Raw genomic sequence first — 24,814 nt, 5'->3', positions numbered from 1 at the left:
CGTATCCCTTGATTAGCTGTCTTCTGCTTAAACAAAGTGGCTCTGACTTTGGGGAAATGCCTCTCATTATACACATTTTTTTTCCCGTTTCCTGAGTGTATCAGGTAATTTATTGCTCAAATACTTCATCTTTCTGTCTTATTAAGCTAAGTAAAATGACTCTGCAGGAGGGGAAAGTGGGACCATCATTCCAAACATCACCAAATTTAGAAGGCTGAAAATCAGGATTGCAGGCACTGTAACTTGTAACTACGGGGCTTGAATTATCTGTAACGTTGCACAAATCAGCTCTTGGATTCTGGGAGAATGCTAGAATGAGTAAAATATTCAAATGGAATCTATATCAAATGTCAAAAGAAGTGTAACTATTATGAACTACAGTGTTAAACGAAACTTTCAATTTCCAAAACAAGTTATTAGCTTCTAAATGATGGAGTAACCATTTAATATTTCTGCATTTGAAATACAGTGGACAGCGGTTTCTTTGCATATTATTTTCACACTTCAAATGACTTATTAATCTGAAGCAAACCAAATTAAATATAGCGCCGCGTGTTAGAAATAATTTGATATATAGAGTGTCTTTTTGTGTAAAAGGCAGAAAGGTCAGAAACTATTTTTTAAAAAAAATTGTAGCAAATGGGCTCCTTTGAATATTTAGGCAATTTAATAATGCATCAGATTTAATTGTATTTTTTATTTCATTTTTTGCTAATATGGCAAATCATAGAAGTGGTTTCGTAAACTGTAAAATTGTTACATGGTGGAGCAGGGTAACTCTTGCCGATTCTGAAGTTGTAACCCATGTGACTGCACTAATATTTTAATATATAATCTACCCAGAAAGAGGAAACATGCTGCATTTGTAGGGAGTCACACAGATAGTTCAAGCAGAACGCATGCTGTGTCCTCTCATGTTTCTGTACACAGAAACCAGATTGTGCATAAACAAGTCCCCAGAGGCAGGGGAGTGTTTTCCCATCGCTGCTAATCTCTACCCATGCAAAAATGCTACAGAGTTATGCCTGAGAAGGTCACACAACCTGCCAACTGGCTATCCTTGTCATAAGTGCCAGCTAATCGAGGTACACATGTTGCTTTCAGGAGCAAGTGATGGAAGATGTGAGATCCGGCTGGAATCTCGAACCAGCTGTGGGGTAGCAGGTTCTACCCTTAAAGTAGAACATGGGTTGCGGAAGGGTTAACAAGATATCCCAGGGTTGGAGAGGCGGGTCAGTTTGGACGGCCACATGGTTTATTGGTGGGATGAGCTGTTGCTGGGGAGCTTAGCATGTTGCAAATGATTGATTGACAGCTTCTGCATTTAAATAGGTTGGGCAAGCAGTTTTTTTCCCCACTTTTGCTGCTTGCATCAAATCTCCCGCCCGCCCTCCTCGTAATTTAGGCGTTCTCGCTTGAACTTGCTGCGCCTGTCATGGGGTCGCCTGTTTTGGATCAGCGGCCTGGTAGGAATTTTGCCACTTGGATGGTTGGCTGGTGCCAGGTGGTTTTTGCCTACAACGCTGCAATAAGTGACAACTTGTAAGGTTGGCGGTTAGGCATTGGTTCAAATTAATTGGTGGAGGGGTACGGATTTTGGCTGGGCCTGACCCTCATGGTTGCTGCTACCTTTAGGGGTATTCCGTTAAAGGAATCCTGGGGCTCTACATGTTTGTCCGTCTATCCCCGGCCCGCTAGGGGTCAGGACCGCGCATGAGCCTCGGGGAGCATCGGAGGGATGAGGTCAAGGGCTTGGGCCCCTGCCCCAATCTCTCCCAGAGGGTGCTCACCTACTGGCTCCCCTACTAGGCTAGTGGGAGTCAGATCTGTCCCAGGCGGGGGACAGATGGCAAGAACCAACGCCTAAGCAATCACTCACATTCAGTTGTACAGTATTTTTAAAAAGTTGTGGCCAAAATTAATGCCAAAAACCAAAACTTAATTATCGTGTGATATGTGAGTTATTGGGGAGTTATTCTTTGTACCTTGGCACGCAAACACTGGTGCTCAAGGAACCAGATGTGTTCTGGATACCTTCATCAACTGCTGTCGTTACATTTTTGATGTTTGAAACATCTGATTGCCTGCCACTGCCTTACACTTATCCATTTCTCATAGTGGCACTGGTTTCTATTTGACCACATTAGCCAAATATTTGCCTATCAGCATTGGAAGGTTTTCGTGATAGGAATTATTATTTCTAAATCATTTTAACTGTGGCTCCATGGGAATAAGTGGGAAAACATTATGTTCCAAAGGGACTTAATGAGTCCTAGAGAGCTGAAACTATTTTCTTTGGGTTGAAAAGACAAGGTTGCCTGGAGTTGCAGCTATTTGAACCAGCTGTCTTAATATGTCCCCCACCCTGGCTTTTTTAGTTGACCTAAGTTTCTAAGCAGGGGGAAACTTACCTGTTCAGAAATATCACAGCCCTCGCTGGACTGCACGATTCCTTTGCTTTTTTAATCCCAACTTTCAAGATAAAGACAAACCCCACAAGGCAGTTTGCAAGTAACCTCAACATTCCTTAATAAAATCACAATGAACTAAATCGTAGAGAGGTGGGGGGGAGGTTGATTGTAGAGGATCCAGAAAAAAACTAATTTGGCGGAGCAAAGGTCTGGCAGAGATCATTATTTGGGGGGGCAAGAATTTAATACATGTGACACAGCCTCAATATGTTGTTATTGAAAACCGGAGGAGCAACTGGGGTAGCTGGAATCGGAATGGTTCTTAATTCCTGGTAAACTTACATGGGATTTTAGCCGTCTTAAAAAGCGAAAGCAACAAGAAATCTAAGGAGCACTCTTTGGTACTATAGGAAATAAATGAGTCTTGTAGTGCATCTTGAAAACCGCCAAAGAGGTCCTGACAAACTATCAAGAAGAATGAGTCCCGATGGAAAAGCCCCAAATGAAAAAGCTCAGCTTCTGGCCTCTTCAATTTTGATCCTAGGACTGATAGCAGGAGTGTTGCAGCTGATTTCAGCTGCATTAGTGGGATACGACTTGAAAGGCTGTTTGTAAAACAAACACCCTCGACCATTCTTGGCTTGCAGTTAAAAGGTTACTAAGAAAGAGCTGGGAACTTTTGCTCCTGGGGTTGATAAAGTGAACAGTAGCTAGATAGCCTCCTGGAAACTGCGTAAGGTTATGCCCCATGGAATTATGCAGATCACTTTCAATCAGTCATCTCGCTGACCCCATAAAACCAGCTGTTATGAGGTCAGCGCTTTGGGGGCATCAGACTCTTCTAGCTGTAGGTGAATAGCAGGGAACATTTTTTTTTCCTAAATGCCTTGATTCACACAAAATAAATAAAAAAGCCTTCCAGTAGCGCTTTAGAGACCAACTAAGTTTGTCATTGGTATGAGCTTTCGTGTGCATGCACACTTTTTCAGATACACACGGACACTTTTAGCTACCAAATACTTTTATGAATGTAATTACAGTCATACCTCGGTTTAACTATGCTTCGGTTTGAGTACTTTCAGTTTAAGTACTCTGTGGACCCGTCTGGAACGGATTAATCCACTTTCCATTACATTCAATGGGAAAGTTCGCTTCAGGTTAAGTACGGACTTCCAGAACCAATTACACGCATACTTTGGGTAAAGTACGCTTCAGGTTGAGTACTCCGCAGACCCGCCTGGAACAGATTAATCCACTTTCCATTACTTTCAATGGGAAAGTTCGCTTCAGGTTAAGTATGCTTCAGTTTAAGTACTCCGCGGACCATCTGGAACAGATTATTCCACTTTCCATTACTTTCAATGGGAAAGTTCACTTCAGGTTAAGTATGCTTCAGGTTAAGTACGGACTTCCGGAACCAATTGTGTACTTAAATCGAGGTACCACTGTATATATCTGCCTGTATTTCTAAATCCAATTGAGTCAAAGCTTGATCACACAGCAGGAGGGAACATGACACTGCTAGAATCGCAAGGCCCTCAAATATTTCGTTCAAGGTCACTCAAATTCCACAGTGCTGGATGTGACTTTGTCACAAGTGGCACTTATTCTAATGATACCTTAAGGATACCTTTACAGGAGGCACAATTAATCACTGGAACACTATGTGTGCCTAAGAGAATATATTCTGTATACGTTCATAGAACTTTCCATCTTCCTCTTCTGTTGAGGAAAATGGTGCTGTCTCTTGCCTTCATGGATTTTACCTCAAAATCCAACATTTGAATGCCTTAGACTTGTTGGCAGTTGTTTTGGCAGTCGTCAAATGTAGGATCTCTCTGTCACCCGACTGTCAAATGCTACCACAAATCAAGTGCTGCCATAGCCTATTACCATTGCATGTTATCTATCAAATGTCAGTTGGGGGATACAATTACATGTCATTTAAAAAATATTATTTAACATTAAATATTATTGCTTAGCAAACATCAAATACCACCGAACGGTTTAAACCATCTTCCAAGGCAGTCTTACATGTTTTTGAAGTTTTTCAGTGGTTCCTTCTCAGTAATTGTGGACAGGTTTCCCACAAAGACAGCTTGCCTGCTGCTTCTGCTGATGATGATCTTCTGCCATGTACGGTGTCAGGGCTGGTTCAGCTGCTGATGAGCACAGAGGCTCAGGAATGATTAGTAAAATTGATTATTTTTTTCCAAGGAAACAGAATACAAATAGAGAAAACTATGGCGAGACTGGCCCCAGCAAAGCAGTTGCCAGAACTGACCATCTGAGTCTCCCACCTCCTCTAAGTCTCCTCCCCGCCCGACTGTTTTCCCTTCAGTCTTAAACTCCACTGAGGAGGGGCCTCTTGCGAGCTCTGGGCTTGTTGTCGTGCTACATGCAGAAGTCTGAGTCCTTGGAGACTCCCAGGAGGGATGGGAGTGGAATACAGTCGGACCGGCAGGCTCCTGTGAATCTGTTGTGGCCCAGCCCCCTCCTTCTCTTCCTCCTCAGCTGCCTGTCCTACATCTGCAGTGTTTTCTGCCTCTTCTCTCTCACTCAAGCCTGTTGCTTGTTCAGCATCCAACCATTCTGCATCCACCCCCCTTCCTCATCCTCTGACCTGTCTCAACACCTGGCTTGGAGCCTTCCTCTTCTGAGGCTTCCTTAGGGGGTTCTCCTGCTGGAACCATTCCTCATCATCATACCTACCAAGTTGCTGTGGGAGAAATAAGGGACCGGACCGGAAGTAGCGCTGCCGCCATTTTGGAACTGGGCGGTGCATGCTCAGAAGCGACTTTTGATGCTGCTTTGCCCAGTTCCAAAATGGCCGTCGTGCCAGAAGTCGCACTGCAGCCATTTTGGAACTGGGCATAGCTGCATCAAAAGTCACTTCTGAACATGCGCCGCCCAGTTCCAAAATGGCCGCCGCGCCAGAATAAACCAGGGGGGAAACAAAAAAAAAAATCCATTTTTTTCAGCTGAGAACAGCTAGAAAAATGGGGGTTTCCCGGAGAATACGGGAGACTTGGCAGCTATGCTCATCATCCAGCCAGTCTCTGACATAAGGGAAGATGGGGTGAGCAGACTCCTAAGCTTGAATGTGCTCCAGAATCCTTTGTGATGTACAATGACACATGACAGACAAGTAGTGATTTCTTGGCAGAGAAATCCAAGGGACAAGTGTTCAGGGGGGCTGGTCGCAGCCAACCAAGTGCTTGCCTCTTATTGGCTTAGCAGGTGCTGCCCTCCCTAGCCTGGGAGTCTGACACAGCCAGAGGTGGGGACAGCACCAAGTGACCATCACACACACACACCCCGGCCACACCAGAAGATGCCAGCCTCCCTGAACCAACCACAGCTTTGCCATGTGGCAAAGGCCACCCACCCAGAGTCCCAGATGAGCAGATATTCTCAAAGGAGAATTTTGTGGATTTGGGCAAGCGATTTCATTACAGCTTTAGTTTTAAAAAAACATCAAATTTGGTGTTAAAATTCCTGACATCCTTGTGATCACTGCACGTGTGCATTTAAGGGAATAAAAAACAACAACAATAAAATGAATACATACCACCAGGGTCTCCACTGCTATGATTCACTCTGCGACTCTGCTTAATTAGTGCTGCCAGAACTCTAAGGAATTAGTTGATACTTTATCCTCTGCAAAAAGTATAGAAAACCTGTGTGACACAGTGTTTATGGATTTTGAGATTGTGCCAGTTTTGGCTGCACTGAACGTTAAATTCTGTCTCCTATCAGATAGAAATATGGATTGTCCGGAGAGAGAAAGGTGGAGGGGGACACAAAGAAGCTGCTGTCAATAATTCGCTTCAGGATGCTAACTGCTTGCTGCACTATAATTTATTGTTAATTATCAGAACTAAAATAGAAGCCTTTTTTGTCATCCATTGAACATACCTTGAGTCTAGTGTTGCCACATCTCTCTCTCTCTCTCTCTCTCTCTCTCTCTCTCTCTCTCTCTCTCTCTCATACAAGTATCCAAGACCTTGAGATCTTATTTGATTTACAACTTTTGAAAAGCAGCATTAACTACACTGCATACGCAAATATTACCCTTTACGCTAAGTGTTCTGTGTTGGCAAATGGAGTTTGTTTTTGTGCAATGCGCAGCACAGCTTTTAGATGGACGTGCAGATTTTACAGATTTGTAGCATCGTAACGGCCTTTGAAGAAGAAAGAAACAATGCTAGTTTAACTTATCTCACCGGTGTTAAGAGGTGTGCACCAAGATCTGGCTGGTGAGCATATGAATACGTGAATTTCGTCCTATCCTCTGAACATCTTTGACCTTGCTCTTTCTTTGGCTTCCTCTTTGTGCCTCACCCGGCTATCCCATTCCTGTTAAGAATACCCAACGTTAGGGTTGCCATACGTCCAGGAAAAGCTCTTTTGAGGGGCCAACATGCCCATCCGGACGGATTTTTACATTTTAAAGGAAATGTCTGGGTTGGGAGGGGGGGAGTTGGGCCCAGGTGGTTTGGGCTGCTTGGACTCAGGCTGCTCTGCACTCCGTGGCGGCTGCCAGCCCGAGCTGGGGAAAGGGGTGCATAGGTGTGGTGTTGGTTGCCAGCCACACACCTCTTTCCAAGGCTCGGGCTGTTGGGTAGGGTTGTTCTTCGAGATATGGCAACCCTACCCAACATCATTATTCGACTTTCCTTTGTGAAGTTTCACCTATTTCCCTTTTCCTCCCAAAAGCCTACAGCAGGGGTGGCCAACTCCCAAGAGACTGCGATCTACTCACAGAGTAAAAAACTGGCAGTGATCTACCCCCTTTTTGGGGTTTTGGGTCTAAGTTGTTGAATTTTTTCAGGGAGGAGGTAAAATGTTGAGCTTTGTTTTAGGGGAGCCACAGTTGTTCAGCTTCTTTGGGGGGAGCCAATGATCTACCAGTGATCTACCGCAGATGTCCAGTGATCTACCGGTAGATCACGATCTACCTATTGGACATGCCTGGCCTACAGCTTCCACAATTTCTTGCAGCCACACTTTTTTTTCTTCCATACAAATGATGCCAAGATACAGATTTCTCTCTCATACACACATATGAATGGGTAAAGTTAGATTTCTTAATATTAATGTGTCACTAACAATTAACTTAATTATTAAATTTGTAGGAAAATGGTAATAGCGTACGGTTTACGCCATCGTATTATTCTGTTATGAATCACCTTCCATAGAAATTTCAAGGTAATTGTCATTCGTACAATGAAAACAACTTAATATAGGTTTAGAAGCAAGACGGGGGAAATAGTTGAAAATAGGTTTGAAACAATACCAAGGCATGCATGTACACACACACACACACACACACACAATCCAGCCAGCTGGTGGAAATGGAAAGTTCAAACAGTGGGTGCTTGCCATATCTTAGCAGAAATGCTGCTTCACAAAACAGGCGAAGCCACGCTGAAAGCCCTGCTCTGAGTCATGTGTTCTAGAGGCCTGTTATTGAAATAACAAAATTAAATGAGAACAAAATTAACATACCCCTTCCCACCTCTGCTTTTAAAATGGCTGGAACAAAATTCTTCTCAGTTAGCCAGTCAAACCAGAAGAAGAAGAACATCAGGAGCCCACCATGGTGAAGCTGGGTGATCTGTTTGGGCCCTGTGGGTCATTCCCATTTGGAATAAATATCTGAACTTTTCTACGAACATCTTATCATTTCTTAAACCATTATTTAATGCAGCAGGAAAATCAGAAGGCATGTGAATGGATGGTGAGTTAACCACTGGGAGCAAAAGAGTAATGTAAAAGTCATGAAAAATACGTAAGGACAAGAATGGGAAGCAATGGATTACATATAGGAGTTTCATTCAACTGAGTAATCCTAAACTCATGAGAAATTTATGAATAACCAATTATGGGGTGTTAAATCTCTGTTACTGTTCAAATCTGTGCTCAGGAAACTGAAACACTACACTCATTTATTATATATATATATATATATATATATATATATATATATATATATATATATAATAAAATTAAATTTGTTTATATTTATATATTATATTTAAATTGATATAATATTCTGCTATAAGCATCTGGTATCTATCTGGTAACACAAACATCTACATAAACAGGAAAGTTTTTGCCATATAGTAAAAACACCGTAAGAGAGGAGGCCAACTGCATCTCCTATGACAAAGTGTTCCGCAATTTAGGTTGCAGAATTTCACTGTGGAAATTTCAAAACAGAGGACAGAAATGTCTTAAGTATAGGTTTTGAGCTACTGTTTGTAAAATGACTAATTCATGTTGTAGTCCTCCTGTCATTTATATAGGTTTGAGCCAGACACATAGCTGCCAAGTACCCCGTTTTCCCCAGGAAACCCCATTTTTACTTACCTTTTCCCGGTGGTCCCCTGTATCACTTTGTCTCCCGTTTTTCTCCATTATTTTCTCCACATGACCGGAAGTGCGTAGACGCGACTTCCGGTGTCGGCGGCGGCCATTTTTGGTGCCCATAGATGGGCGGGGCGACACCGGAAGTTGCGTCAATGCACTTCCGGTCATGCGTAGAAGCTACTTTTGAAGCCGGTGGCGGCCATTTTCCTTCCGCAGCCCCCAGGGCCATATCCCACACTGTTCTGGACATTCCCACAGGAGAACACAAGAGGAAGACGGAGTTCCACTTATAAGTACACTTAAGCAAACCTTATCTGTGCTTTTCCTGCTTCCCTTTCGCCTTAAAAAGGGAAAGAAAAGGCAAGCAGATTGTGAAAGAAGATGTGTCTGACTTCCTTTTTTTAAAAAAAACAACAACCCACATGTCTCTGTGGAGTATAAGAATATTTTCCCTAAAATGAGAAGGACGTCATAGAAGAATCCTAAAAGGGGTCATTATATAATTAGAAAATGACATATTTACAGCTAAAACTGTCATAACTAAAAAAAAAAAATTGAATTTGCTTTCTAAAGTACAGCCATAAATCAGAGTGAGTGAGTTTCATGTCTGTACTGAACATGAAACATTTATAAATCAGTGAGGTAAATCCTATTTGCCTTCAATTTGTTGGGAAATGTCTGAAAACCTCCCTACTTTTCACCTTGAGCATGCCAAATTATAAACTTGTTTAAATAGTTTCCCCGACTATTAAGACTACCTCAGATCTTTGCTGAGGTATGATTCTGCTTGGTTCCATGCTTTTTGTGCAGATGGATAATCCAGGAAATGTAGCATCTTTGTACTCGGAGAAGCTACGCAAAAAAAGCTAAGGTACGATTAACCTCTTCCAGGGACTCACCTCACCTTTTGTTGACAGACCCAATAAAATGGAGATTTAATTGAAAATTCTGATTGCCGCAACTTAATCTTGGGCAAAGGGGAAGTTCTCTCAGACTGAAACGCGAACCCTCCTGGCTGTCTCGTAAATGCTTGCTATAGATTGCCGTCTCCTCCTCCCTGCCACCTTGCACGGCGACAACAATTTAAAGGCAAGGCACAAATGAGCCTTTGATGAATGAGGCTTGTTACATAGAAAATGCAATACGTTCACCATGCCTTTTTAGCAATAGGTAGTAAGTGAAATCCAAGTGAAATTTTATCTCTGTCAGCCCAGATAGTTTCCACTTAGGCTTGTGTTTGTATTGATTCATAGGAAGAAAGGTGATTACTGCTTCCAAATAAGAGGGGATTTATGGGGAGGTTAGAACGCTGCATGTCTTTGAGGGCTTTCGTGAATGTGACCTCCACTTGGCTAAAACTCCAATTAAAACTGCCGCCGTGGTGCTTTCCCGTCTAGTATGTGGATATTTTGGTGCATTTGGATAAACCTGAACAGAGCTACAACATATAAACCGGTTTAAAGTGCAGGACATGTATAACACAAATTTGGGCAGTGCCGTCTGATTTCTTTCTGAGCCACTTCCACCAAACAGAAGAGCGAACATAGGGGATCAGAGTCTGCTGCATGTTAATCAAGCCCAAGAACAAGAGCGACCTTGCATGTCACGCCACACCTTTACAGCAATCTCTTGTTGCCAGTTTGCTGGACATGGTGTGAAATATCTACAAGAACTCCTCTTTGCGAACTGCCAACTGCAGCTCGTTGAAATGCCAATAATCAAGGATTATTGCAGAACTGAAAAACAAAACAGGAAAACTCATCCATGGGACTGCTAGAAAGCAAACTGATCCCATATTACATTGCTTTGCTACCGTACCAGTTAGAACTCAACATCTTCCTTTAATCATCACTAAGGGGCTAAGCAGAGTCTGCTTAAATCTAAGCAACCGTTTGCGTAGGGAGGGCGTTCTGTGTTCTTAAATCTTCCTATATCCCAGCTTTTTTGTGGTCTTCGTCGGCTGCAAATGATTATATCCCCGCTCCCCGATATATATCTTCCTATTTTAATTATCAAGCCACACAATGAGTTCACACACATTTCAAATTATTCAGTTCAGAACTGCTTGCAGGCTAAGCCAAGGGTTTTGCAAGGCAACTCCACCTTGGTCATTCTTCTAGCTCAGAGCCAATGCAGCATAACTAAAATGTTAACTCTTTCCAAGTATGATTCAAGGATTATCTGAGGTTCCGGTATTGCAGGGCATTGGACTAGATGAACTTTGGGAGTCCCTTCAAATTCAACGGTACTATGATTGTTATGCTAAAACTGTCCCAGTGATATCCATGGGGCTGCACCATAAACAGAGACTGTGTTTTACCATCTTCTCTGCACAATCCAAAACCATTGCAAAGATGAATTATACTTTTGGGTACTTGGTTCTTTTTGCCGGCAAACAATTTGCATACGTAATTCTTACCCACCATAGGTTTCCATGGACTGCAAGTGTTGTATGTTAGGTAAATAATTCAATTCTGATCTAGAGTTTTGAGAAAATTGTTTTGCGGTTTCTTTTATGAATGTCCAATTCTGTATATATTGTAGCTGATGAGTGTGAAAGCATTGCATAACATTTCGCTTTGTTGCGGTAAGGTTCAAACAGTGAAAATCTGGACAGAAAAGTGGCTGAGCCCAAACCGACACTGCTGACATGGGTTTCCCCGGACGTTTTAGCAATTTCCACCCAGGCACTGCTTCTGACTGCAGTATTCCAGATATGCCTGGGAACTTCTGGACGTATGGCAACCAATTACGGTTGTGGGTTACCACCAAGACAGATCAACTTTAACCGAACCAAATGCACATACTTTGTATGTGCTGCCAAATTATTTCATATATGACATTTCATCTACGGGAGAAGGCGGGGGAAGGAGAGACATAGATGCCCCGTTACACCATTATGTGTAGAAAATGTGCAAATGTCACTTGTTTAAGTGTTTTGAAGCCATTGTATACTTAGAGGCAGAATTGTCAGCAATAGTATGGAGCTGAAAATAGGCTACTGCGTTACATGAAAATGTGTACCCACACACACACACAAAAAGCCCTCCCTGCTTTGCTCAGGGTGGGGGCTGAAAGTAGACGGATTCTCTGTCACTTCCAGGATGCCTTCCGGCAACAATGCAAAGAATAACATTATACCTCACAGCATGACATTACGTGTCACAGAAGCCATGGTGCCTGCAGCCATGACAGAAGCATAATGGCAGCAAGAGTGGCAAGATTGGCAGCGTGGCGGCAGCGGTGCGGGCAGAGGCAGCAGCCCTGCAGGATGCATCCAGAGGTGGGTTGGAATGAATGGGTCTGGGAGGGCAGGGATATGGGGTGAGTGGGCCATAGAGAGTACAGTAGTTGGTTGGATTAAGAGAAGGGCGGGGTGACCTTTAGTGGTTAGAGAAGCCTGGGGTGGGTGGAGTTGAGGCAGTGTTTTTGCAGCCTTTCTGAGCTTGTGTCCATCCTAAGGCCACGTGCATCCTAAACACTGTTAGAACAAAGCAGCAGCTGTTTCCAAATCGGATTGGGGTGATGGAGTGAATAGAAGAGCAGACCTTCCAGCAGAGTCCAAGCCACTCTGGGTCACAATAGTCTGCTCTCAAACTATTCACGTCTTGGCCTGGGATGATGACGCAGTGTCACCCATCCCAGAGCCCTGCCTTTTCATGGAATGATGTGCCCCCTTCCAAGTCTGCCCCCCCCAACATGGGCAGATATGTCCACAAAGGGGGCCCACCCCACTCTCATGGTAGCCTCTAAAGCAGGCTTCCCTCAAACTCGGCCCTCCAGATGTTTTTGGCCTACAACTCCCATGATCCCTAGCTAGCAGGACCAGTGGGTCAGGGACGATGGTCCCATCATTTGGAGGGCCGAGTTTGAGGGAGCCTGCTCTAAAGTAAGGGATAGGGTGATCCAGGAGAAGTTGAATGCTCCTGGTAACATGAAGGAGTCGAGATCATGGCGGTTCTGGCTGCAGATATCTTTGTCACATCACCAGGTTGTAGAGAATGTGAGGCTCAAAAACCTGGTTCTCATTTTTGAAGGTATCTGGTGTGTGTTCTCAGAAGAAGAAGAATTACTTGGAGGCCAGAACATTTATAAATCTTGAGTGGAAAGGACATGATGCACAGATGTTCTGGTGCACATGCATGTGTGTCACTCTACTGAATGAAGAGATCAGTGCGCAGTGCGCAGTGCATACAGTGGTGGAGCTTCCTGTGGGGGGTGGCATCCAGCCCGGGGGGGCAGCTGTGATGGCATCCTGCTGGGATCGCGCTGCTGGGGGCTGTGTTGCCCCCCCCCCACTTTTCTTACTCTTCCATATCCTGCACACACCTGGCCACCTGGCCATGGATAACTAGCAGGAGAAGCTAAGAGTCAGTATCCTGTCCTTGAGAGCGCCCCATCTATAGCAGGTAGCATTGGTGGCAAAAACAGATTCTAGAGGGAGGCTGCGGAGAGCAACCCACAGACTTCTAGAAAGCTATAGGGCCTTGAGCAATTGCCAGGACTGGGACTGTGCCACTAAACTCCCATGTATTGTTTGACTCCCTTCAGCTCCAGCAAACATACCCAATGGTCTGGCATGATGAGAGCTGTAGGCCCACAATATATGGGTGACCAAAGATTTCCCCCAACTCTGCTCCACTGCATCATGTAAGCCAAAGCTGTTCTGCAGTAGAGTTTATTATACTGAAAGCAGTATAATGCTATGCAGTTGGTGTTTTTGAGGCCATTGCTAAACTATTGGGTTTATATCTGCCTAACTCTGCTTATCAGATCTGTCTGATATTCTTGCATTTTAACTTGTGCAGATTTTTCTACTTAAAATTCATTTCAGTCGTCCTTTCCTTTCTGCAGTAACGTCTTGGTGAAGCAAAAAGATTTCCCTCAGCACCAGTGTGAGTATTTTTATGTTTAATCTTACACAATTGCAGCTTTCTTTATCACATGTACTTAACTATGGGGAACACATAGTGAACACAACTTGGCTTTGAACAGATTTAATTTTACTGACTGACCTGTAACAAAACTTTGAACAACAACTAACGTAACATAGGAAAAGCATTGCTTTGTAACTTTAAAAAAAAGTGTACCTTTAACTTTTAGCAACTTTAAGTTTAGCTTGAAAAGTTCTTGTCTGAACAATTTTAAGTTATCCACATCCTTAATTTTTCATCTCATTTTTTTCCAGACAGGACTTACACATATGGGTCAAGGACAGAACGCTACAGAAGCCATTCATGAAGGCAGCACAAAAGACCTGCACATTGTTCCTGTGGTGGAAAGACAAGGGAGATTATTTAAAACCAAAAATTAAAAGTGGATCAATGTTTAATTTTGTATATAAAAAATAAAATAAAATTACACTTTCTGCTACTTGTTTTATTGATAAGAAATAGTATTTTTTTAAAAATGGCTGACTAATTCAAGTCATAGATAGGCCATTAAATTAACATAATAAATTAACCCACTATAATACTTCAGTGAATATACATTTCAATTTACATTTTGATTATGATTTATGATGCAATTAAAAACAATGATTATTAACCATCAGTAGTTCTTGATAAATAAATACCCCCATTTTAAAAATGTGTGTGTTAATGACGTGACCATTTCGGATGCAAGTTTTAAAAATAATTACTTCATTATTTCTATTTAATGATGCTAATGTTTTACTGCCATTTCTTTAAAGAGAAATAAATGACATTACTGCACAATCGATACATTGTGTAGTATTTGTTGGGGTCTGCAGCAGATTTGGATGGATTCTGAAGCAAAACACACCACTTTGAAGGGATTGGGGATTTGTCTGGGGTGCCTTCAACCAAAGGTGGAAAATCTGGAGCACCTTGCAATACCTTAATGATTTGAACACGGACAACGCTTCACAGAAGTATCTGCTGAAAGCAAAATTATGCCTCTAAGGGTGAAGGGGAAGTTGCTTTGCGCTTGACAGGTCTAACCCGTAATCAAAGGAAATTATTATACCCAGTGCTTTGGGATACAGATGTCAAAGTAATAGTTTTGCTCTCTGGTGCTTATTGCCATTAGGTTAGTTCAGTCTCCTAGGACCAATAGCATTCAATTAAGGCCGCAGCACTTTCCTGGCCACCCTTAAGTGCTGTCTCCGCTGTTTACAAGAGTGGCTGCCAATTTACCACATTCTCCCAGTAAACGATATGCCAGGTGAGCGCCGCCATCGCACCCGGCCAACCACTACCATTTCAGCGTTGTAACATTGAGCGAGTTCTCGTGGGGTGAATTGGAGGCTTGTAAAAATGATTTTGCATTTCGCCAGTACAAGTTTACCTCATTCCAAAACTTATACTGCCACTCTCTTATTTACTCACCCTTTCCTCGCCCCCTCCAATCCTCCTTGCCTTTTTCAAATCTACTTCTTGATTTTGAAGTTGCCTGCTTTCTTTTGTCTATGTATGTGTTGATTGTTCTAATTAGTTGTAGTCAGCGTTGTTCCCCCTCCCTCTTTGCCTTAGAATAGTTCCAGCTCTGATCCTGTATCACTTGATTTATTTTACTTCTCTGTCATAATATGTATCTCCTGCTTTTGTGGGGAGGGAAGTTACACACATGCCACTATCACTTAGTACTGTAGCATATATTGTTGGAAGTGTGCAGTGCACAAGCGCTCGCTCTGAGTTCTGCTTCACCCCTTTGTCCATCTCAAGCGATTTGTTTTACTTATCAGTCGCAAACTGCCTGTCCTATAACTTCTTTATTTGTGTGGTATTTCTCACACACTATAAGTCTGCACAGTGCTGTCAGGCTGTACGCAAGCAGTCACAGTTGTGAGCAGATAAGCAGAATACAATACTGTACAGATTTTAATTTACTTTTAGGATTCAGCTACATTAGTAAATAAACAACAATTTGTATGCACTATAAGCATGCAACACCAGATGACGCCAGAGAGCAGAAAATTTTTGTACGTCTTTTTCCATAGGTTTTTTCTTTGTTAAAATTTTGTTAACTTAACCTAGTTTTTTTCTGGTGTGGCAGCGGGGCTGCATTAGCCATTTGAGTTCTACCCCTCACAAAACTCAAACGCACTGCCTTCACTGCTATAAACAGGTGCACCAAGCAGGACATTGAGGAGAGGTCAGCTTGCTAGACGGAGAAACTGAAGAGGAGAACTTTCCGATGTGCTTTTGGACAATTTAGTTGAGGAGGAAGATTGCCTCAAAGCTCCTACCACCACTACAAAGACACAGCAGTATTCCAGTGGTGGGCACTGAGGGGGAGTTGGCACAGCCTCCATTGCCGTGGGCTTGCCTCTCCAGTGCCATTCCTATGGCAGAAGCCCAAAAAAATGGCAAATTAATTCTGGGTCGTCACAGAAGTGGCAGATCATGGATCTTTTTGAGTCAGCAGCAAATCCCACCTCTGCCAGCTGCCTGCATTACAGGGAGCAGCTCAGCAGGAAGAAGGTTTCATGAGCAACACACCAGCCACAGCCTTAGAAGGCACCTGCACAGAAACATCACTGGTGTCTCTTGCTCAGGGAAGAGTCAGAGGAGGCGCACAACAAGGGCAGGATGAGTGCGGGGCACAGCACAACTGAGGAAACAACCCCCCCCCACTCTCAAAAGCTTCACACACATAAACACAAAGCAAGTGGCTATGAAAGATAGGGAGCAAAGAAAATATGGGTTCAGAAGATGAATGTTCCCTCTACGAAGCCCAGTGGCAGCACAGTGAGACAGTCTTATGGCACAGTGCTCCCCCCCCTCACAAAAGGCTGTTTCTGTGCAAAAGAAAAGAAAAGAAAAAGAAGCCAGCCTCCTTCTCATACCAAAATCTTTTGCTTGTTTGCAATACCATCCCCGAGGAGCGCTACCACTGAACTTCTGAGCGCAGAACCACAGGGTGGAAAGCAAATCCCATCTTCCCAATGAAACTTTGAATGTGCCTAGCAGAAAAGACAATGAACCTATTTGCCTGCAGTTTGGCAGGTTTCTTATCTAGCGGCACTTCTCTTGCACACATGCTGCTTTTGTCCAAATCGACTCTAAAACAATAGGCAAGGTTAAGCACACCGTTTTATGACCATACTGAGCCTATAAAGGCTGCCTTTGCAAGGATATCATGGCAGCTGTTCTTCTAAAATTCTGCAAAAGGGGCTTCCCGTTCTGCAAATTTCATCTAATTATGAAAAAAAAACCTCACAAAGCTGTAGATTATTCCTTTTGACTATTACTTCTTCTTCCTGTGGGTGGCATGTCACTCTCCCCCCCCACACCCCATAGAACCTTTGGGGGGTGGGTCTCCTCTTCATCTTTAGCAACAGAGATGATTGGGGGACTGTGTCAGCAGCTCTTTACACAAGCACTAAGTCATCTGGATTCCTCCTCCTGTTGCTCCTGATGAATGGCAGCATCTCCACATTAGTTGTACTAACTGTGCTGGAGAATAGTTTGTGAATGGACAAGCTATATTTGCAAGATGGCCGCCTTCCAAGGTATGGCCTCAAGTCCTGTTCAGTGAGCCAGTTTCCTCATTCTTCTCTTCTCTTGAGATTTCTGTACATTTGGGTCCTACATAGAGGTCAGGCACCTTGCTTGCAGTGAGACTCTATGTTTGTTTCATTTCCGTTCTGCTTGTTGCATTCTATTAAGACAATACTGAGACTAAGGAAGAGAAAGTGATGGCAAATGTCACTTCCTTGGCCAGTTGTAAACAGGAAGACAGGCAAGAGGGGGCTGGCTGAGGGCAGACTGAGATTGTTGGGGCAATGCCCCCATTTGACCTAGTGGACCAGCCTCCAGGAACCTGACCAAAACACACAAATTGGGAAGAGCAATGTGGTTATACCCACCGGGCTGTAAAGTTCTTATCTGAGAATATTCAGGATTGATTGCAACATGTGGAAGGCAATCCATTGGTGTGTACTACCTCTAGCACCAGAGGCAGGAATGCTGGTCTAGGTGGGATTTTTGGCTTTGATGCAGCAGAGCGCCTTTTTAATAGTACCTGCCAATTTCCATCCTTTATTTCAAAAAGCAGCCTACCTGGGAACATGAGCAAGGAACAAAGCAGCTCCAGGTTAATGCTGGAAAAAGCTGGAAAGGAGTTACAGAAAAAGGGAACCACTGTACACTACATATCATATTTCAACAAGTGGATCCTCAGCAGAATACAGTATGCTTTCCTATCAGAAAGATGGGGAGGGGGGGAAACTAGGGAAGAAGTTCATCTGTCAATCATCTTTTAAAACAAATCTTACTCTTGCAGGTTTGCAAATGAGTAAGGAACCACACAGGATTTGTTTATTTTTGTGCTGCCCAACAAAACAACTCTGTGTTCCAGTGGACACTCTTTAAAAATAGATGCTTAAATTAGCCACTTTTATTCTGAAGGGGAAAAAATGTGAGCTCTCAATCTCACATCCGTTTCCTGCCAACCACCTCACTGCCCCAGTTAGCCTTGTTGGGAGGCAATGAGTAGCTGAGGGCAGTTTTTGGCAGGAAACTGACACAGAGGACTGCTCCAGATCCAGAGCAGGTTACTTTAATTGATTGATTGATTAAATTAAATTTAATTTCTATACAGCCCTTCATCCGAAGATCACAGGCAATGTGTTTAAGGCAGGGGTTCCCAAACTAAGGCCCGGGGGCCGGATGCGGCCCATTTGCCTTCTAAATCTGGCCCGCGGATGGCCCAGGAATCAGCATGTTTTTACATGAGTAGAATGTGTCCTTTTATTTAAAATAAATCTCTGGGTTATTTGTGGGGCCTGCCTGGTGTCTTTACATGAGTAGAATGTGTCCTTTTATTTAAAAAGCATCTCTGGGTTATTTGTGGGGCATAGGAATTCGTTCATATATTTTTTCAAAATATAGTCCGGCCCCCCACAAGGTCTGAGGGACAGCAGACCGGCCCCCTGCTGAAAAAGTTTGCTGACCCCTGGTTTAAGGCAATGGTTAGTTTGGCTGTGTGCTCACCTATGTGTAGGACTAAAGACTAGTAAAAAAAAAATTGAAGAAGAAGAAAACACAACCATTTAAAACCTTTTTCCAAAGCTCTGGGTCCAAGTCAACATCTCCAAAATACTAGCTGAATCATTCAAAACTTCAGCCCAGTTTGTATCTAGGGCTGCCATTTTGTCATCTGCTTGGAGTCTTTTGTGGCAAGCGGGAGTGAGTGGGAGAATCTTCGCCAGCTATGCTGTGCCTGGCATGGAACAGTTTCTATACAACTTTCTGTACAAATAAAACTTGGGAGTATTTTTCTGCAAGGAGATTATACTATGAATTGTTCTAACATAAGTATGCATGCTTTGCTGGGCGAGATAGTATTATTTTGTGGGTTGGGCAAAGAAATCAGACCTGCTTCATGCAAATTAACAGTAACAGTAGATATTTGTTTTCAAGGCTTTTTTCTGTGCTCCGTACTTTGCACCTCTGTATAATCAACCTCAGTGCCTTTTGCAAGGTGCCTATAGTAGGGGAGCCACCAACTGTTTTCCCAGGCATTCCTCATCTTATCTCTGGGTCTTATTAGTCACCAAATAGGTACTTTAAACTGGGTGGGATAAAGTCATCCTCCTCATTAGTGGGCATCCCGCTTCCTAGTCTAGAAGCAAAAACAGTTTCAAGTAGTATGTTGCATGTTTTGACTATTTTCCCATCTCATAAATCCAATGAAGCTTTTAATTCACTGTCCGCTCTCTCTTCCCTCTTTTTGCCACCCCTCCTTTCATTTCCTCCATAGTTGAAAATTAGAAGGGTTCTGGGTGTTGGGAAGCTGGGTTCATTACAGGATTGTTGCAACCTGTCCATAATCCACTTGGTCATTGCATAATCCGTGCCAGTACTGAATGGAGGGGAGGGAAAGAATTATACCATCCTTCTCGTGCCATTTGTGGAAGCATCAACAAGCACATGTGTCTCATTCCTGGTTTCTGGCCTCCCATCTTTGCTTAAACTTAAGATGCAGGCATTCTCTCCTAGCTGCTTTTTCTCTTCACTGGGGCTGAGGGTTCTCATTTGTGCAAGAGGAACATTCGCAGTCATTGTTTCCTGTTTGAAATGAAATGAACCTGTTGCTATGGCTACCCATTCTGTATGTGAGAGGGAATTTGTGCTGATTGTGAGGTTCACAGATGAGCATATTTCATAATTGCCTCCTGTTTTTTAAGCAGCATAATCGTCCTCTGACAGTTCCCACCCACCCTATAAATCACAACAGTATTATTATTATTATTATTATTATTATTATTATTATTATTAATTGTGTTTTCCTTCTCTTAATTTCTTCCGTAGCTGTAACTTACACAAGTTACAAAAAAACGCCACCGCCTGTACCCCCACGTACAACCTCAAAGCCACTCATCTCAGTTACAGCACAGAGCAGCACAGAATCCACCCAGGATGCCTATCATGATAGCCGGACTCAGAGGATTTCACCGTGGCCTCAGGACGGCCGAGGGATGTACAATTCCACAGACAGCTTGGATAGCAACAAGGCCATGAACCTGGCTATGGAAACGGCTGCGGCACAACGCCATGGGCCTGAGAGCCACGGCCCCTCGGTGCGAACCAGCGACAAGGCCATCCTCGTGTCGAAAGCGGAGGAGTTCCTTAAGAGTCGGCGCTCTTCGATAGGGATTCAGGTAGCCTGTCATTAACATCTGTTCTGCGGCAAGCTGTTCACCTCCTCGGCTCCGTAAATAGTACCAAAATGAGTCATTCAGCTTCAGTGGCTCCTAATAACTTGAGCAACATTCCCTGGCTGCTTAGCATTAATTGTCATTCACATCACAGCTATGTGGCCATGCAGAAAATGGTTCAGCCAGTGTGCAGTGCCTGGAAAGAAAAAATGAATGAATGAATGTATCTCTAGGCAAGCTGCCTGCCATTAATGCTTGATATGAAAATTATACTGCTCAGCCACACAGGTGAGCAACATGTTCCTCTCTCTCCCTCTCCCTCCTCTCTGTAAATTCAGAGTCCTTTATATAGAATCCTGCCACCGGTAGAAACATGGACTATTAGTCAGGTCCCTCTTTTGACCTTGAAGGAGAAGTCCTGACATAGGCTGTTTGTTCTTCCCTGTTTTGCTAGAAAAGGAAGAACACTGCATTCCATGGTATAGAAAGCACCGCTGCTGTGCTAGTATTTAAAATACTTATCCGTATAGGCTTATACTTAAGGGTGTCCATTGCAGCTCTGCCCCATGTATGAAACTGTGGTAGAAACTGAATGTTACTAGTGACTTTTCTTCTTTTTCACTCGTTGGTGGGGGGTACCCTGAAGAAACAGAGGGCAGGTGTGGAAGTGCACCATGAGGTGGTATAGTCCCTGCATGAGGACTTTAGAAGCTCAACTTTCAGATTATTCATCTGAAAACATCTCCATATAGAAATGGACCCTCGTCAGCTTGTATATATTCAGTTGTTGACATGGTGACAGTCTTCACATAAGGAGGCTTTCAAATGACTGCTTGAAACTTACTTTAAAATTGTAAGGGCTGTACTAGCTCGTTTTGCCATTTGAATCAGGCCTTCAAATACTCTACCACAAAACAGTAAGGTTACTGTTCTCACCTGGTCATATGATGAGGGAGAAATACAGAGTGAGTGGCTGTGAACAAACATCCACCCCGCAAGAATCATTACCAAAAGTTGGATTACACACGTACGGTAATACTTGGCTGTGTATATCGTGTTACAATTGGGAGTATATTCCTTTACGACTGGTGATAACTTAGCACCATTGGTCTCAGGAATGATGCTCCATAAGCAATAATAGTTACAGCTAGCCCTAGTGCTCATGCCTACTTGTGTATATTCTTGAAATGCTGATAAAAAAAAAATACCAGTATACCTTGGGATTATTCAATGGACTAAATAAAATCTTTACCAATCTAAAGTTCAAAATAATATTTTTCAGTAGCTGTCAAGTTTCGAGGTCAGTGGTCACTGAAAGCCTCTTGAATACGACTGTCCATTTAAGTAAAGGTCATAAGGGTGACCTCTGTAAGGATCTCAGGAGTTCTGTAACATGCACCCCAATAATTTGATTCATTTTATTAGGTTCAGCTCATTTGTTACCAAAGGGGGGGAGCACTCTTTCTTGCTTTTTTTTTATTTTTACCTTGTTCCTTATGGTAAAATGCTGCATGCTGAGATTGCTGTCGGCTCCGAAGGTAACACAACTGTCTCTACTCCATCTCAAATATAATGGAATATGGTGGTTGCCTTGTGAGAAACCATCCTCATTAAGTAGAATTACCGTCCCTTTTAAACAAAAGCCATTCCAGTGACAATAATGATTACCGGGTTTAAAGAGATGTCGTGAAAAGCTTCCTGATTAGATATGTCTCATTTAAAAGAGATCTTCTAAAAGCACTCCTTCCAGGAGTTTGGTAATGTGCAGCCTTAGCCAAGGTCCTAGGCATATAAAATGCCACTGATAGAAAGCCATATATCTCCCTCTGTGACTTTGCTACGGGCCTACAGCTAATGTATAGAATTCAATTTAGCGTCAATATAAAATGTTCAGGTCAGCTCTTTTTCTGTATGCTTAGGCAGTAATTAAGCGTGGAGCTCTTAACGATTCACGCTGCAGTACTCTGCAATGAAGTCACTTATTTATTTATTTAAAAAAGAGAAGGGGTGGGGCTTTGATAGATGATGATAATAATAAAAAAGCTTTGAAGAGTCTTAGATAGTTTAGGTTTCAAGGAATTCCTTTCCTGATCAGGCTTCTCTGCTCAAACAGGGGAGGTGCTAGCAGATGTTGTCATCTGCCCTGTACAGTCGTCCCGTCTTTAAAGGCAATGTCTTTTATAAGGGCTTTTCCTATTAGCTAGTTTTGTTTTGTGTATTTCACATATTTGCCCAGCAATTTGCACAGAGGGAGTTGAATCTCTATAGCAACGAGGCATCTCATGTTCGGTGTCTATTGCTTCCTTTCAAATACAGCAAATGACAAACATTATTTGTCAAAGAAAAAAAAAGCTGAAATGTATATTTTCAGTAGGACAAAGACTTTATTCCATGATCCATTTGGCAGATCCCATGGACAATACCGGGTCCACAAGGCAAGGAGACCGACAGCAGTCAAATTATTCCTCTAAGGATATTCCCTTTCTGGTTGTGCCATTTGTAAAAGAAGATTTGTTTTGTCATATACCTATTGCCAGGGTTGCAATAAATAAAAGCGTCCTGACGTTTAATGTTTACAGCGCAGGAAATCATGTGCTCCATAAACCTTGTAGGTTTTCCCAATGAAGCCTGTATTTAAGGCACCTGAGAAATTGGTTTTATTTACATATTTATTTGATTAACGGAAGCCCGAGTTTTCTCATTAGGTGGCTGTGCAGTGACAGACACTGCCTTGCACCTGCATGTCTTTCCATTCATAGCAGGCTCATTAATTACCGGATTTTTAAAATCACACTCTGTTTTAACAAGGTTTGTACGCCAACGGAAGCAGCGCGGAGGACTGCAGCTTAAGTTAAGGCAGTGAGCTACTCCGACACTCTTCATTTTAACCTTTTTGCCTCTGCAGATGGAAATCAGCTACTGACCCTAGTAGGAATTTCCTACGGAGCTGTTACAAAACTCAGATTTTCAGAGGAATAAAAGCAATCACGCGTACAGTATTTAAGCCAGCGGGAGTTATCCCATCAACACTATTCCATGCTATAGCCTCTGTGCTGACAAGGGAAATTTGGAAGTAAAATATTGTCTCTGTTTTAAATATCCCCCCAGATTACATGGAACACTGCAAGCGAGCTTCCTCCTACTCTTGTTTTCTTTTATGTTTCAGCCTTTTTTTTAGATCCACCCCACATTTACGGGAATTCCACAGGAATACGACTGCCATTTCCCCTCTTAGAGCATGCATAATACTTATTTTGTTTTTATTTATATCCCAAGTGTTCTCAGATTGCATTCAAATAAATACAATAAAACCCATCAATAAAGCCAACCCATCAATAAAACCATGGGTAGGCTAACTAAGGCCCAGGGGCCAGATCCGGCCCAATCGCCTTCTAAATCTGGTCCACGGACGGTCCGGGAATCAGCGTGTTTTTACATGAGTACAATGTATCCTTTTATTTAAAATTCATCTCTGGGTTATTGGTGGGGCAAAGGAATTCGTTCGTTTCCCCCACCCCAAAAAAATATAGTCCGGCCCCCCACAAGGTCGAGGGACAGTGGACCGGCCCCCTGCTAAAAAAGGTTGCTGACCCCTGCTCTAAACCTTTAGGACAGGCATCTCCAACCTTCGGCCCTCCAGATGTTTTGGCCTACAACTCCCATGATCCCTAGCTAACAGGAACAGTGGTCAGGGATGATGGGAATTGTAGTCCAAAACATCTGGAGGGCCGAAGATTGGGGGTGCCTGCTTTAGGGGAACGCAACAGAATGTTGCAGTCAGTTTTGACTCCCCAGTGATACATACCCAATGGATTCGTGTTTCCCCTTCACAGGTCATGTAATCACTGCAGGAAACACTGGTACTGGTGTAACCCAGATGGCATGATTCTGTTGCAGGCATGGCCTGTGGTTGTAGGGCAGGATCCAACCAAATAATTCTATTTGTGTCATGGGATTTCCCCTCTGTCTCCTCCATGTGTTTGTCCCGTCCCCCCATGAACTCCTCAAGTCTGCTCCAGAGGGTTAAAGGGAAACCCAGAACAGATGTGGGTGGCACTGTGGTCTAAACCACTGAGCCTAGGGCTTGCCGATCAGAAGGTTTGAATCCTTATGATGGGGTGAACTCCCGTTGTTCGGTCCCAGCTCCTGCCCACCTAGCAGTTCGAAAGCACGTCAAAGTGCAAGTAGATAAATAGGTACCGCTCCAGCGGGAAGGTATACGGCGTTTCCGTGTGCTGCTCTGGTTTGCCAGAAGTGGCTTAGTCATGCTGGCCACATGACCCGGAAGCTGTCTGCGGACAAACACCGGCTCACTCTGCCTATAGAGCGAGATGAGCACTGCAACCCCAGAGTCGTCCGCGACTGGACCTAATGGTCAGGGGTACCTTTACCTTTTAGAACA

The 24,814-nt window shown here is 43.3% G+C and overlaps 1 protein-coding gene and 1 long non-coding RNA gene across 2 annotated transcripts in view; both read left to right on the top strand.

Annotated features, from left to right (window-relative positions):
- DLGAP2 (DLG associated protein 2) overlaps positions 1 to 24,814 on the top strand; it is a 365,730-nt gene that overhangs the window by 304,514 nt on the left and 36,402 nt on the right. Inside the window, exon 9 of the mRNA XM_060272460.2 lies at positions 20,066 to 20,415. Within this exon, the coding sequence (XP_060128443.1) occupies positions 20,066 to 20,415 (350 nt within the window). The remainder of the gene's footprint in view (positions 1 to 20,065; positions 20,416 to 24,814) is intronic.
- Positions 10,766 to 14,505, top strand: LOC148686180 (uncharacterized). Its single transcript, XR_015948864.1, has 3 exons — positions 10,766 to 12,069; positions 13,641 to 13,681; positions 13,975 to 14,505. It is a non-coding gene; the product is annotated as an uncharacterized LOC148686180 (long non-coding RNA).

This window comes from Zootoca vivipara, chromosome 3 (genome assembly GCF_965207765.1).
Source record: "Zootoca vivipara chromosome 3, rZooViv2.hap1.1, whole genome shotgun sequence".
NCBI classification, from domain to species: domain Eukaryota; kingdom Metazoa; phylum Chordata; class Lepidosauria; order Squamata; family Lacertidae; genus Zootoca; species Zootoca vivipara.
The sequence above is the reverse complement of the archived record's forward strand: the minus strand, read 5'-3'. Positions and strand labels throughout refer to the sequence as shown.